General features: G+C 39.6%; 1 protein-coding gene and 1 long non-coding RNA gene across 3 annotated transcripts in view; one reads left to right on the top strand and one right to left on the bottom strand.

Annotated features, from left to right (window-relative positions):
- usp43b (ubiquitin specific peptidase 43b) overlaps window positions 1-16,982 on the top strand; it is a 74,973-nt gene that overhangs the window by 41,206 nt on the left and 16,785 nt on the right. For both annotated transcript variants that reach the window (XM_046072422.1, XM_046072415.1), the window contains exons 7-8: window positions 6,312-6,474; window positions 8,769-8,880. In XM_046072422.1, the coding sequence (XP_045928378.1) occupies window positions 6,312-6,474; window positions 8,769-8,880 (275 nt within the window). The remainder of the gene's footprint in view (window positions 1-6,311; window positions 6,475-8,768; window positions 8,881-16,982) is intronic.
- Window positions 7,229-10,890, bottom strand: LOC123985075. Its single transcript, XR_006828593.1, has 2 exons — window positions 10,618-10,890; window positions 7,229-7,784 (listed from the first exon to the last, which is right to left on the bottom strand). It is a non-coding gene; the product is annotated as an uncharacterized LOC123985075 (long non-coding RNA).

Below are 16,982 nucleotides of genomic sequence, written 5' to 3' on the forward strand. Positions count from 1 at the left end.
ATGGTTCATAAGATCATTTTGAAAGTTTAAAAAAAAAATGATGACGTGGATGAACCGCCTGTTTTTCCCGAGAAAGAATATAAACAATCTCAGCATAACGCCTAAATCTACCAGTGGCAAAGCCCAAAGGATGCTACTAAGACTACTACTAGATGCCCCAGCTAACTTTACAGGGTAAAACCCTCACCGTTACAGGCCTGGTACCGTTTCTCTGAGACAGATCATCTATCACTACCAGCTCATCAATGATGTGCTTAATGATTGTATTTGATAAAAAGTGTTATTCCAATGAAAAACATATTTATGTGCCTGGTTCATACGATCATGTAGAACATTTAAGGAAATTATTTAATAAGTATTTTGTCTGTAAAGTAAGGACTAGTAAGGAAAGTTTGGTTTCTGGTCAAGCCGCCTTTCTCAACCTTGTCTCCTCCTTACCACAGACTGTAGCCCACATAAAAAAATAGGGCCTTAAAGCAGCACTATTTTGACCCTTGGCGCATCCAGTAGTCTCTGCCGTGTGCGCTAACTTTAGCGCCAGACCGCACCGAGGAAGAACAGAGAGAAGCGGGCTAACACGCAGTTGGAAAAACGAGATCACACGGGCCCAGAAGCGGGTCTTAAGCTTTTTATATACATTCTATGGTCTTAAGTGTAAAAACAACATCACTCGGGATTTTTGAATGCCGTCATTTTTTGCCCACTGGAAACTCCGGTGAGTAAAGTTTGTAACCTTCAGGAGAGAGCTAAAAGTGCAGCGTGATGCTAGCTTAAATGGGCGGGTTAAAACCATATTACTGTAAATTAAAGCAGTCGGAGGATGTTGTGAACACGATGTCGTGAACTGTTCAACAGTATTTTGTTGTGTTGTGGTTTCAAACTAATCTCTGGAGGTACTTTTGGATGTGTAAGCACATGTAGTACCTTCAGAGGTATTTTTATTTGCAGTATTTATGATATTACGTGTTAAAGATAATTTCCTTGAATAAAATGTGAAAACTCTGTTCAATATTTTTTTGTTGTAATTTAATGTAATGTAATGCTAAGAAATGGAGAAATTTAATTAATTCATAGTAGTGATGTCTTGCTTAAATGCTACCTGGTAAAGATATAAATCTTTGGTAACGTTATACCAATGTAAAACTTAAGAAGAGTCCCTGGACAACAGGGTGATGATATTGAGTTTTGACAAACGGGATGAGATCTTATTTGAAGTACATTGACTGTGATGATTTATCTGATTTATTCTGCACTATACATGCAGCCTGGTTTTTGAGACCCTGGATTGTAGCTTAGAGGTCAACTCTTCGTTGGATGCAGATGGCGAGCAAGTCCCAGAGATGATGCACCCAGCTGCTTCAGATCCCATTCAACAGGACTGACACATCAGATTACAGGACACTGGCAGATAAGAAAGATCCACCACATGTTCATTATCCTGCCCAGGTAGAGATACAAATAACTGAAAGACACCGGACACTTTTTAAATTTTTTTCTGAAAGAGCTTCTTATTCTGCGGATTATTTCAAACATGGTTGGTGCACTATGAGAGTGTTAAAGGCTCTGTAATAATCCTGCCCACTCTTCTTTAATCACACACAGTTTATTTCTTACCCCAACACTGCTTCTCAGAACCTAGGTTGGTAAGTGCTACACTAGTGTTAAATATTCTAGACCTGTCTTTAGCATTCAAAAACTACGCTACAGGGCTTTCCCCAGTACATTGAACTATGATGCTAAGGGGCTCCCAAGTGTGTTATCGGTTGATCAAAGCACTGGGGGGGAGTAAGATTGGTGTCTTTCAACGGACCATCCAAGCAACCCTTTGCTGGTCCCATCACAGCAGATCTCTGGAAGCGCAGATCTTGGAGTTTTGTTGAGGAGTTCAGAGAAACGGTACCAGGCCTGTAACGGTGGGGCTTTTATCCTGTAAAGTTAGCTGGGGCATATTTCGGGTAGTCTTAGTAGAATTCTTTGGGTTTGCCACTGGTAGATTTACGAGTTATGCTGAGATTGTTTAAATTCTTTCGTGGTTACGTAATACATTTCTTAAACTTTCCAAATGATCTTATGAACCATTAACAACTCATATATAAATGGTTTGTCATTAAAATAATACTTCATTTATAAATAGTGAATCGATCATATATGAAGTAAGAAAATACAATTATTAAGTATATTATAGATGAGCTTATTAATAAAGAATACAACATGTATAACTATGTTTATAAATGACTTACTAATGTGTATTAACGTAAGAACAATGGTTTATAAATGATGAATTAAAAATGTACTAATACTTAACTGCTTCATAGTGTGTAGATAAAGAATAAAACATTTATAACTGTGTTTATGAATGACTTACTAATGTGTATTAATGTATGAATAATGTTTTATAAATGATGAATTCCTTATTTACTAATGCTTAACTAATGCTTTATAGTGTTTAGTTATTATAAAGTGCTACCCATATATGTTACAGTGATACACATTGGATGTCAGGTTTTCCTTCGGGTCACTTAAACGTAGTTTGTCCTAAACCATGTCTTTCAGCTTCTCTAAGAAAGCAGGAGCTTTAGGAGATTAACGGACTACAAGCCCTTCACTCCTTTAGAACTGCAGAGACATTTTTAACATTACTCTGACACTGTATCTACTTGGTGAATTGAGGACAGCAGAGACACTTTTCATGTGCCTACCATCTGGTAATCAAGTAAATAAGCTTTACCTTATTCATATGAATAATGTATAAAATCACAAAGGGTTCACAAGTTTCATCAGAGAAAGAAGTCCTTTCTGTTTGGGTTTTGACAGTGCACTGACGGAAATTAATAAGCACAATATCAATGTGGGGAATATTGGTGCCAAGGATGAGACTTGAATATGGGATCACCTGCCAAAGAATATTTGGAAACAGATAATTGGCTTTCACAGTTAAGTATCCATCTTGCATTCTCTTATCTCTGTTACAAACAGAACAGGTCCTTCATCCGCTTTATTTATCGCCCAGTTTTCAGTAAAATGAGATCATCCCTCATACTGTAGTTTAGGTGTAGCTTATTATTTTATGGACAGTTTATTGTTAAATTTAACTACAGAGGTCAAATGACTTGAGCTTTAACCCTCTGCACATTCCTGCCATGAAGAGTTTCATCTATTGCTGCTAAAATATATTGTATCATGCTTGTGTCCCTACTCTCTCTTTCTACCTGTCCAGGCTTCAGTGTTTTGGCCATTTTAGTTTCCAAATAATAAGGACATTTCAGTTACAACTGATGTAGAAAACCTAATGGATAAGTCACAGTAAGTGACAGCCAGTCAAACTCAGATGCCCTAAGTCCTATAGTTCAGTGGTGGCTGTGAGTAAAAAAGGCTTTTGTGAAACTGTCTGTCTTGTGGTTGTCTTCAGCTCTCCGTCTGCCACATGCTACTATAGAACAAACGATTCTAAACTATACAGTTTCTGCCTGCATTTGTGATCTACTCAACTCAGGATACTATTTGAAGACATTTAGTTTTGTTAGCCAAACAAGTACAATGGTTGTAGGGTTGACAATGTTGGTCTATCAGTACCTGTATCAGTTGGTCCCCTGCTTTTGTTCACACCGAAATATCTGTTTTTGGATTGCCATGAAATTTGGTGAGCCTCTGAGTTTACCTCTAGCGCCACCATAAGGTTCACATTTGTGGTTTTGAGTAAAAAAGTTTTAACAACCATTGGATTGAAAAGCAAAAAAAGGACAATTTCAATTTGTCCTGTATTACTTACCAAATACTATAATAACGGCCCCATCACCTTCAGCTGTACTTTGTGTTTAGTGCTAATTAGCAAATACTAGTATGCTAACATGCTAAACTTGGATGTGAACATCAGCATGTTAGCATTGTCAATGAGAGCACGTTGGCATGCTGACGTTAGCATTTAGCACCACAGCCTCACAGTGCCTCTAGCCTGGCTATGGACTCAGTCTTGTTTAGCAAATGGTTGTTTAGATCAAATAAAATATCTGGCAGTATCACGATATTATAAGTAGAATTTGTTATCTTCATCAGCTTGCCACACGTTGCCAATTTGTGCTTGAAATCCAGCCAACCCACAGGGCCCGCACTGCTCTGTTCAAACAGAAGAACAAGGAAATGTGACAATTAAGTAATTTGGGAGACAAGATTACACGAGTCGTTTACTCGGGAGTCACATAATGGAAAAGCAGCACACACCGAACTTTGAAATGAGGCCTAACCTTATATCTAATAACTAGATAGTGTATTTTGGAGGACAGTTTCATGAAAGCATCCAATTGTTTTATAACTAAATCGCTTCTTTAGTCATAATCTCAATTTTTCCTTCGGCAAAGAAGCATCATGTTTCACATTCCCAGTCCATAAATTGTTTTTTTCTGCAAATGATTTATTATGTAATATTCTCAAATATTTTGAAAATCAAAATATGCTTAAGTCATACGTGTATGTGCATGTATTTGTCTGACAACCGTTTTCTTCAAAGACCTTGAATATGACTGTGCAGACAAATAATGGGATTTGGGAAAGGGAGGCGAGGGTACTGTAGCTGTGGGTAGAGCAGATCCCTTTAGGGGCAGAGGTGTTTAATTATGGGCCTTCACATAGTCTGGCTGTGTTTAGTCTGGCTCATCCTGTGTGTCTGTCTGAAAATGAAAGAAGCCTGAGAGGAATGATGGACTCCCAGGCTCCTGTGGTTTCTTAGAATTAGTTAGAGGCTTTTTGATAAGAGATTAGGATCAACAGGTATGAAGGCTAAACAAAGTTAATTTATGGTGTGGTGTGTTTATGTGTAAGTATGTGTTGTGTATGTTACCCATTTTACATATGGTTGTTATAACGTGGTGAGCCTTTTTCAGTAGAGCTATGGTTATTGTCTGATTTAAACAGACAATCTACACAAGTGGAAACACACATCTCGTGCTTTTACTATTATTCATCCTATAAACAAGGTTAAAAAAAATAGAAACAGTACAGTTTTTGACAGTGAGCCATAAAAAAAATTATTTAATGAGCGATGAGAGGTAGGTCTCCGCTCTGGCATCCCTGTATAAATCTTCAAACCAGGAGGTGACCTCTGCATTTTACTGCTGTTTCATGAACATGTTTCACAGGGCATTTAAAAGGAGATTTTTCCCCACTAATCATTCCCACAGCTGTCAGAGGTCGCTGCTCATGTAAATTACAGCGCATGATTTAAGCACATTTTATCACTTGCTTGATTAGAGCGTCATTAATAAATGAAGGGCTGTGCATACTTATCATTACTCTCATTCTCCGGGTCAAGACACTGCAATCAGAGGTTTAATGTTAAAGCTTTGGCAGTTTAGATGTAAACTTTGATCAGTTTTGAATAGGTCTTTCCCTTCATACAGTTCACAGCTTCACATCCTCAAACCCCAATTATTTCTGTAAGAGGTATGTGCCAAGACAGATGCTTGGTACTTCACAAGGATCTTAGTAACAAGATGCTCAGCAGTGGCATTTGCTTTGTCAGTGATGAATCAGGCGTCAAGTGTAAACAACAGTGTTTAATGAAACGTTTTGGGAAGGCACAGCCTCCGTGGTCAATCAATACCTTCTCATCTGTGTCTGCGAATCTAATTTAGCACGTGATTTATCACCATGAACTTCTGAGGGACTGACCTGCGTGCTAACCCCAGAGGTTGCCAGCTGTGTGACGAAAACTCAGCTCTCCTGACGTCACGTTTCATGGGGATCTTATAATCTCAGCTTTTCGTTCAGTCAGTCACACTCCTCTGAGAGACAAGGGAATGGGAGAGAAGTGGTGCTGCTTGGCACCCCACCAGGACAGGATGTGGAGCAGAAGCTGCATCAGATAATACCTCCTGCTGAGAGTGCAGGCAGCCATTGGTCCATCTGTTCTCCCCTCTGAATCACTGTTCCCCAAATAGAAAGCTGCTGTCTCGCCACTTTATATACCTCAATTCTCCGCCTCACTCCTTGTTAAAAGTGTTAAGTTTAGTGATCACATTTTTAGTACGTGAAGTCAGTTCATCTTCATTTCAAGAAGAGAATGTAAAATATCGTGTACTTCCTGCTGTCAGCTATCAGTGTAAAATCTTTGAAAGTACGCTGTTTACTAAAAGAATGTTAAGCTGGTATGTGATCAGCATCAGCGCAGGATTTATCAAGAAACTGTCACTGTATCTATAGTAAAAAATCTCCTCGTTCCCTTCTCTCTTCTTTCTGTGACTCATTTTGGTATCTCTTTCCACTTTGCTTTCACACCCCCTCCCTGACTTTCTCCTGTGTTCTTCATCCTCTGCCAGGGTACCATCACAGCCTCCCTTCATCCCCATACTCCACCGGACCGGAGGGTCAGAGGCTACCTTCATCTGGGACGCTGTCGACAGAGTTCCTCAACCAGGGCGTCCCTGTAAAGATTCTGCTGTTGGTGTGCAACGCTGCAGGGGCAGGCCAACAGGCTGTTAGGTAATTATATCAAGTGACCCTTTGCAAAACCCTTCTCCTGAATAGTGACCGCAACAAGCTAAGGCACGCCCGTCGAGCTTTGGGTTTCTCCATTTGTTGAAGTGGTGTGCGTAGGGCTCTAATAAGAGTGACCTAAAATCTCATGAGTTTGGACGGCGTTGTCTCGGTTATTATTATTACTTTTTACAGAAAAAAGAACAAAATTGTAAGGAAAAGATTAAACTGTGTCTTTATAACATAAGCAAAAATTAGCATGCCTGGCTAACCAGATTACTACCTACAGTAGTAACCAAGCATTATTTCCAAAGCCAAGGGGCATGTCATTAGCTAACTATATTATTTTGCTGGGTTACGGATTACATCTGTTCAGGACTGAAATTGCACCTGTAGAAGCCAAGGTGCTATGATATCAGAGTTTAAGCTAACCTTGACGGCTCTGGCCTGCTCTTTATTTGGAGGAAGATGACACTCATCTCCAGCCAAACTTGAATAAGATAGTATTACGTTGACCTTACTTGCAATGTATGAACAATGTGGCTCCTTTTTTCATCAGCTGGTGAGGATGCCAGGAGCCTTAGTCTTTTAGCATTGCATAATTTATCTAACCATATGTATGATTAGGACCCTTGGCTTATAAAGGGTTCTTGTTTTAAAACAAATCAACTTTAGTTTTACCATAAGCATTAGCCTACACAAGCTAGCTTTAGCTGATAGAATCTGCTAGTCAACAACAACAACATCCACAGTTGTCGGCTAAAAATGAGAACCTCGCTTTTGTTTATTTCCATGTGAAATCAAAGATCCATTGTTTCAAAAATTACTGCAAATGTCATGTGGCGGCAGTTATTGTAAACTGCACATGTGTTGAGCCAGAATAGAAAGCTTGACAGGCATAGCATCAGTAACTTGAGGAGGGCTGGGGGGGTTTGGCACACTGACTTGAGTGTCAGTCAAGATTTTTGTTGGTTTCACTGTTAACAGCTTAGCAGATGTGAGCTCTATGCACCATAGCTCAGTCCACATTGTATATAGCCATGCTCTGGTGGAGCACATCAAGGTCAGGTTAGCTCCCTGTTACAGAAAGGAATGAGTTTCAAATCAATTGACTGAGGAATCTAACATCTAGCACGATATAGAGACCAGACACTCGTCTCCCTGAGTCCAGAGAGATCAATATAGGTGAGCTCGCCAACACGGCTGTTGAAGTTCAATCCCGTCCATGTCCCTGTTTCTCCTTCAAACGCCTCACCGTCGTTGATGAAGCGCCCCACCTATCTCACGCTCATCAGATGACAGCTGGAGGACTTTGTCTGTGCCAAGAAAATGACATTGGAGTCACATACTCGTTTCTCGCTCTGGTTGTCTGTAGAATATCACCACAAGTGCATTTCTGAAAAATACCAAAGTGTGAAAACTCTCGATTTCCTTGGTTTGTTGAAACTGTGAAACCAATAGATCACAGTAGATAAGGATTTAATAAAGTTTCACATTTTATGTGTGAAACCCAAATGTTCACTGTTTTTGCATTACTTCTCTTGAAAGTTAGCATGACATTTTACTTCTGTTGTATCTAAATACTGATTCTCATGTCTGGAGTGGTGGATGAAGATTTCACTTCATGATCCCATCAAAAATCACTTTGAGGGAAAATAAACAGTATCAGTTCAGACTTCTGAAAGTATTTACTCTCTTCCTGTGTAGTGGTCATTAATCCAGACTAACTTATTTTGTGGATTTTATGGTATCTATGTATGATGTAATTGGAAAATGGTATGATTGACGATGTGATTGTCACAGAATTGTTTCAGTGTCTCTAATAATCGGTAAAAAAAAAAAAAACAGGAGAAAGAAAAAGGAAAAATAGTATCCTTACAGATGCAATAAAGCTTACTTCTCATTCATTACTCTTCTGTTCCTACTGATTAATATGCAATTTTATAGCACCCCATTGTCATTCACTGTTTATATGCCCATGTGTGTCTTTGTTTGACTCTTGATTCACATGCATGCTCACATGGTCTCCTACTAATAAATCTCAAGTATACAATGGAGGGCTGCCCTCAATTAAATGTGTATTATGATTAATGTGTCATGTGATCTATCATTTCAGAGGGATGGTTGTCCCTCTCCTCATCAGCTATTTTCACTCATTATCTCTCTCTGTCCTTCGGTAGATATGCTGTAATGAGAATTCTGCTCTAATGCTGATAATGTTCATAAATTATAATTAACATTACAATAGGATAATGAGATGTGTGAGCCTGGATTTCAGACGTTTCCTATTTCTTTTCAAGATTTGGACCTCCATTCCTTATGAGGGAGGACCGGTCTATTTCCTGGGACCAGCTGCAGCAGAGCATCCTCAGCAAGCTTTATTACTTGATGATCAATGGAGCCCATGCACAGGTACTGACAGCTGCTAGTAATAATGTGATAATTGATCCATGTAAGTAAATTCAGTTTTTCCCTTGGCCCCGCTTAACACAGTGCCAGGAGCTTGGAATGATTCTTTGACTTACATATAGACTCTTTAGCATAGACGTTTTAACCAATGTCCTCTGATTAAACTCTGACTGCCAACTTTCTGTTAAACAACTCAAATCTCAGATCTGCAAGTTGATGCAGTGGGAAAGAAAATAGTACGACTGTTTACCAAGTTTATTATTCTTATTTATTCTAATTAATTGAATAAATAGTAAACTTTGTATTCTATTAATTCCATTTTACTCACTGCAAAACTCTTGGCTAAAGTACACAGTTACATATAATAGAATTCAATAGAAATAATTCTATGAAGCTTGTAAAACTTGTATTTAATAGCTATTTTGAGTGGGCAGGCTTGTTTTGAGCACTGGCTGGAGGCAGAGAGAGGACATGGCTCCCTCCTGCTGTGCCAGGACAGAGCAAAGCAGGCCCACACAATGGCACGGTGTGGTACAGGTGGGAGAAAGCCAGCTGGAAGCAAAGAGGAATTGCTTTCCTCTCGCTGCACCCACTGGAGCAGACCAGAGTCAGGTTAACTGGTCTGGGACACTCGTTCACTGATACATAGAGACACTTACAGTCAAAGACAGACAAACACATATGGCTGTACTGTCATCCAGGTGGTTCTGTTTTGTGTATTAATAAATGGATAGATTGTGGACAAAACTGCTTCTCATTTTAGAGAGCTCCGATTAGAACCACTTTCTCATGTTTGTCCAGAGAACTTTTATCCCAGTACAACAGTATTAATGGCCTGTTACTGTGCCAGTCTCTGGCTACAGTAGCCCTCTGCCATCTTTACTGTCAGTATTAAGAGACAATATTGGGCTTTCTCAATATGAAAAAACTGTTTAAGTCTGTTAAACAACCTTCATTAATCTTAGGTTGTTAAGAGTTCTTTCCTTAATGTAGGCAGGATGGAAAGTAATCGGAACTTTAATAGGTGAACAACATTACACTTACCAGAAGCAATTCATATTAAGTTGAGTGTTAATTAGCAGCATGGGAAGCCAATCAACAATCAGTGATACAAATGCAAACAAGAGGGTCGACCCCAGGCAGTGCTTGAAGTGAAGTCCCCATATTGACATGTTGGCGTGTATGTTGGACCAGTATTAGCAAGTATTACAATCTGAATTCCTAGTAGGTTCCAGTGAGTGTGTGGGGCCGACTGGCTCTGCTAGCAGGCAGATGGGAACATGTCATTGTAGGTTTGCAAGAATAAGTCATGGTACATCAAAGAGTAAAATGTAGAAGTGAGTACCGGTTCACTTCGCGCACTGGCCCCAACAAATCGCACTATTGGTTAATTTACTGAAAACATTAACACCATTCAGATGTTTTACTACTAGACAGTGGCTTTCATGCTCCTGAACTGCAGTGACAAAATGAGTTTTCCTGTAACAAGCATCTTTACACTGAACCAATATTTAAGTCAGTTATAAAATAAATTACAATTATGCAAATTTAGTTATTTTGTGGCATGCTCAAAAGCCTTTATAAAGCATAAAGTTTGCTGACCAACCCGCAGACCATGCATCGTTAGTAAGTGCCACGATGCATGTGGTTGAAAGGTTGGCGGACCCAAATGCAGGACACTGAGTAGAGCAGGTACAGTTCAAAAGGTTTATTAACAAACTAAAAAGTGAGCACACTTACAATGAGCAGCTGAGTCCAGGTAATCCAAAATAATAGCAGTTCAGACAAACCAGGTGATCCAACAGAAAAATCCAAGAAGGGAAAATAATCCAAAAAGCAGGGAAACTGGAAGACACAATGAGCAAAGCAGGCTAAACGCAACAAAAAACTGCAACATGAGACAGCGCATATACACACTACAATGACCAGAAAAGGACTGAATACACACAGCAAACATATATACACACAGGTGACCGGGATCAGGACTAACGAGGCAGCAGGGGAAAACCGAGAGACAGGCATGCAGAGGGTTAACTGGGGAAACAAACATAACCTAGGTAATGGACACTAAACACAGAATGATCATAAACCAATGAACAACTAATCAGGCAGAGATTACAATAACACTAGACAGGTAGACAGAAACCGAGCATGAAACAAACACCAGATAATAACAATATGACAAGAAGTAGGCCGGCACAGATCCAAATATGAACCGAACTGAACATAAGGCACAGGCAACTGACACGAGAAGAAACATACAACAGACTAAAACCTAATCATACCGACAGACTACAGACGTAACAGGGAGAACAGACCTAAACAGAACTAATAACAGAACACAGAGCAGACATGGGGCGAAAATAACAACCAACACAGAAGTACACAGACCAGGAGGAACACTAAGACATGAAACCAAAACCCAGACACAGAGAAATCAAAACACAGAGAACGCACAGAACACCTCAGGAAAGGATCGTGACAGTAAGGAGTAAGGGCTACCGTATATTTAACAGACAAAATGCTAGTTCATTTCCTCATCATTTGTCATATTATTCCATCTCATTTTCTGTTAATAGACCTTGAATTTATATGGCCAAATTACAGATTGTACCTTTTAATGTTTTCATATCTTTAGGTACCGCCCTGATTTCATTCTCACAATGAACATTATCATATATTTGCATTTATATCGCTGTGTGTGCTAATGAGACTTGATTAGGTCAGAAGGTGAGTCGTTGGCCTATCAGTCGTTCATGCATGGCTAAAAATAAACTTTGCCACTGCTGATCTACTGCATCTACTGTAAAACATGGGCCCTAATTATGCATGTACAAACAGCTTAGCTTGCTTAGATGTACCCCTGCTGTATGTCACTGTCAGATCAATTATATACTTCGCTCAAGCTAAAGGCCATTATCTTGCTTGTTTCTGCTCACTCACTAGTACTGTATAGGCTACTTGACTGTTTTCAGCATATGATTGTGTGCAGTAGCATGCTGTTAATCATGTAGCCAAACACATTTTCAATCAGTGTCTCTCTCTTTGTGGAGCCAGTTGACACACAGCTGCAATCAAGAGCCATATAGAGCATGGGTTATACAAGAAAGCTGTTGACCAGCATGCTGTACATTACTCAGAAGCACCAGAAGAGAGAGGAAGAGAAGAGTCAGGTGCAACATTTTCAGTAACTCTGTTGGAGATCAGTATTCTCCTTTGTGCCCCATGCTGTCAGCCATTTAATTAAAACCAGGCTTGTACAGTATAATCAGTTAGCTGGAGCCTACTTCTGCCAAGAAAGGAGCAATACTCAAGCAGATGTTTGCTCTAAATCTTTCATCTCAACAGATTCTGTATTTTTCCTGCATCAATGAATTACACTCGCGGGTGGATTTTTCCTCTACCGTCTGATTTTAGCTTCGGCAAAGATGCAATTCTAAAACAAAAAACACGGCCTCTCTGACAACCATTTTTTCCTGTTATTGACATCACTTGACATCTTCATTTTAGCACTGGCTGGCTTGATGCTCACTAAAGCATACTTAGCAATATAATACGCTACAATACACTGCTGGCTGCACATCTACTGTATTTATATTAACTCAGACAAGCATTGTCTGACAAGCATTCTCGCACATCCCCATCTTTTCTAGTTAGACTTCAGGTGCAAAGTCAGAAGAGCACTACGTTTTTGTTGAGGGGACACTGAATTGTTTGGATTTGATATGAGATTTAGTCGTAAATCATACACAATGCAAGTGTTGGCCCTCGACGTTGCTTAGACTGACCATATTAAACATAATGAAACATGTCTACTTTTTATGGGTTGTAATTAGTGTGAGAGCTGTAGATTTTGCAGACCGGACATTTTTTTGTAAACTGCTGTTAGTCGCGTATATTTATCTCTATAAGAACAAAAAAGGCACCAAAATGTAGCCACATGCCTTTTGTCCCTCAAAATGTAAAAATCCTGCCCAGTGGATGTTTAGGTTTTTATCTCTGATCCTTAATTGATTGGAAAGTCTCAGTCGTCTCCCATTCACTCCCTGTTGTAGCTGCAGGCTGAGGTCTCCCCCGTCACTAATTCTTTAACTTGTTGTATTTTCCTCCCTGTTTGGAGTTTGGACACAAGAGGTATAGTTGTATGCTCAGCTACTCAATCACTAACTAAAAAGTCCAAAATGTTAGCTGTAAAGCTTTTCTTATTAAGCAAATACACTTTTTGTATCAACAACACATCAAATTGTATCATTGCAACCAGGTTGGTGGTGCAGTTAGTTAGCGATCAGTCTCTGGAGCTGTACCTCCTTTTCCAATTGTGGGTTTGAATCCTGCAGCTGGTAATAGTGTTAACTGGTTTCAACTTTAAACACCTTTAGCCTATGGTGTTTGAACTTAATGATAACTAACTAAATATGGTGACCACAAATTCCTCAGGTGAAACGTTAGTACATTATAGCTTTAAACTTTACACAGCTGTCTGTTGTTGAAACTTAATGATGCTAATTTATTCCACCGTTTTTTGGCATTTATCTTCTCCATTTGTCCTACAAACTTGGTTTCAACTTCAAATTGTACATCTTCTTCATGAGATGGGTGCTATTACCTGTGTTGTTGATATCTGTAATGGTTGATTTTATATTAATATTTTTATGCATTTTAAAATGAATACGTTGGGAATCCTCTTCCAACCTAGCGGGGGCGGAGCTAGATTCCCATGATGCATGGCAGTGAAGAAAGTTTTGATAAAATTTGCTAATAAGTCTCCTATTTGTTTGAAATACAAAACAAATACTTTGTGATTTATGTATTTGTTAAATGTGTCTGCTTAGAAAATAGTGTTTTTGTTGGTAATTGTCATTCTTGTGGTGGTTTTCTATTGAAACCATGAGTGAAGTGCCTGTTTCATTTAATAAGAACAGTTGCATTGAGTAATCAATAAAGAGACAGTCCTCCGAGGTTTGCTTCTTGTGCCTGTCATTGATTTGAGTCATGATAGTAATATATTAAAGCTTGCTAATTTATGTTGTTTGAGCTTGATGCTAACAAAATGGAGAGTCCTTACTGACTTTCAAAATTCTATGATGTTAGGCTTTCTAAATGCAATCATTGTCAACATGACATTAAGTCTTTCACAGCACAGTTCTTTGGCTGTGATGGTGCAATGGATAAGATCCCTGCCTTTGGTGTGAGAGACCTGGCTTCAATCCCACGCTGTGACCCATCCACCATTGTGTCCCTGAGCAAGACATTTAACCCCTCGATGCTGCAGAGGCGTGCGACCTCTGACATGTAGAGCAATTGTAAGTTGCTTTGGATAGAAGCGTCAGCCAAATGAATAAATGTATCTTCATTTATTTTATTCTTCAACAGCGGAGTAGCCATCACAGAAAATATGTTTATAAGCAAAACATGCCTTCTATTGGTGCTTAGGAGCCATTTTTTTGTCAGAATAAGACATGATTGACAAAGAAACTTGAAAGCTTTCCCTTCACAGTGTATCTGAGTAGTCCGGTGGTGGAGGTCTTGCTCTTGCTCCGGATCCAGAGATTGATGGACAAAACCCTGCTCACAGCATGTTAACGAAAAGGGGGCCAAACTTAACACATATGTTTGCTGAACGAGTGTGCAGCACATCATTGAGTCTCTTAGCTGATGGAGCCGCACATTGCACTGACAGCGGTAGCAATCGCAAAAAATAGCTGCCAGCTCTCATACGCATTTTCTCAAGGAAATGCCCATTCTAGTTCGATAGCCCTCATGCTCATGCACTCCTCCGATAGAATGCTGAAATTAATTTTCACAGGTTTTCTCCTCCTCTTCTCAGCTGTCAGATTTCAGATGCTTGGGGGTTTTTTTCTCACTCACACACAACAAATAATGTGTTTACACCGACTGGTTTCTGGTGTTACTCTCACATATTTCTCTGCCTCTACTTGGTGGAAAATAAACATGTACATGTAACGGTTCTCCCCGAGTTTGTACCACTGCACGGTCCTGACTCGACCGGCGACCTTGGGTACTGGAGGTGGACGAGTTAATGAGGAGGCCAAAACGCATGGGCACTAGTGTCGGTCACAAGTGCGTCTTTTAAGGCATCGGGGAGTGAGGTTTACTCACTGCACAGCCATCGGGCTTCTGTTACATAAACACAAACATGCACAATATTTTGCTGTTATTTTTGTCCCATGCAGTCCTATAAGTTACTGTTGCTTCACATGTCAAGATCTGTGTTCTATCTCACGATAACAGTGTCAGATTTACAGTAATTTGTGTAATGGTCCTTGAATTTTAGACAGAGGTAGACAAAAGTATCTTCTAATTTCTACCCGGCAACTGTCAGTTTTGTTGGCTGAAATGAGGACTGTTGTTAGCTGTATTTATTTAGCAAAGCTAACAATGTTTCCAGCATTGAATAAGGGTCTCTTAGCTATGGCTACATGGAAATAAACAGCAGTTATTTAGTCCTAGTATTAAGTATGAGTAGGAAAACTGCGAGATTAGACGTTTTTTTTTAATTCTACCATCTGTGTTTAGCTACTTAAATTCGTGCTTAATTGTTTGAACGTTTATGGACATAACACTATCACAGATAACAGGTTTTGCTGAGGTTGCAAGAGTTTAAACGTCACAATCCAATAAAGAGCAGGACTGAACTGCTAATGTTAGCATACACTGTGATAAAGTAACGTTCGGGACCGGGTTCCATGCAGTGGGGAAATAATACACAGTGGATGTGCTAGCTGTGAATGTGGCTTTTTATATTGTAACCTCTACCCTCACAAACTAATGTAGTAGGCTATGAAATGCCCCTGGCCTCCGAAGTGACACTGAGTTAACACTGGAAGTATTAAGCTAGTTGGCTGGACATGCTAACATTTGCAGCTTAAGAGACAAACACGCATCCCTTTGCAGTCTGTCCTTTTAATCAGGTCCTTGTACTTTTTCATTATCATATCATTCTTACTGGCCCAGGCATCCTGCTTCAACATGTGGAGAAATCCAAAACTAGGCCTGCTGTAAAGCTAAGACAAACTAGGATTAGAAAATCGCTGTTTGGATGAGGGGTTAGTGCGCGTGTAGAATGGTGGTGATGTTGGTGAATCCTCTTGTTAAAAAAGTAAGTAGCTTTGCAAATACAACACCTTTGGATGGTGTGGGGTATATATCATACATCACATTAAAGAAATCTCCCCCCGTTTTTTGAAACAAAGTTTAGGGGGAAAAAATCCAATTTCCAAGAGGCTCGAATTGGTCTGACTCTTTGGGTGGTCTTCACATGTACACACAAGCCTTTCACTGGAACTCACAGTAAGCCCAGGCAAGTCTGTAATGACAAGAAATTGTATCTTGAGTTTACACTTGTCATCTAGCATTACAGTTTTTTTATATACAGCAGATTGAAAATGAACACACAGAAAAGTTGATGAGTTCTCTGGAAAAGCAACACACGGCACTGAAACACCACAGGGAGTGTTGCCTGCAGTGTCTATAAACACATGATGCTGAAAAGCTGAAGATAATATAGTCTTAGTTACACGGCCCTGCATGTGTACTCAAAATCAGGACATGAGACCAAAATGTTCCTTGGACATCAAGTAGTTCTGCTGCAGTATCTCAGCAGCGGACTGGCAATTGTGATACTGATACTTTAAATAGGCCTATATTGCATATGTGAGTAATTCAGAAGTGTAGTGTATCTTCCCCTAAGGGTTATGCATACCAGTGGGTTCATGTGTTCAGCATATCAATATTGTTGTCTGCTTTGGTGTGCTCCTAGTCATCAGAAAGATCCTTCCTGCTGGTTCAAGCTTTCCTCACAGGACTGGGTGGTGGGTGGTTGTGTTTGAGCTCCGCCAGCAGCTACACACTAAATTTCACGGGAACAAGAGGAGACCAATTTCATTTTTGCAAAGTGCTCCTTCATTCCTAAAGCACCTACAATCCAAGGTAGATCTCAGAGTAATATAAGCATGCTTTGAAGAAGGAGAAGAGGATATTAGTCTTGTATTTGTTGTTGTCTTTTTTCCTCTCAATTCTGGCTTTTCAGTCCAGTTGAGAATATGAAAGAGTAGTCAGATTATCTGTGGTTATCTTTTTTTTTT

This window comes from Micropterus dolomieu, linkage group LG02 (assembly GCF_021292245.1).
Source record: "Micropterus dolomieu isolate WLL.071019.BEF.003 ecotype Adirondacks linkage group LG02, ASM2129224v1, whole genome shotgun sequence".
Classification (NCBI taxonomy): domain Eukaryota; kingdom Metazoa; phylum Chordata; class Actinopteri; order Centrarchiformes; family Centrarchidae; genus Micropterus; species Micropterus dolomieu.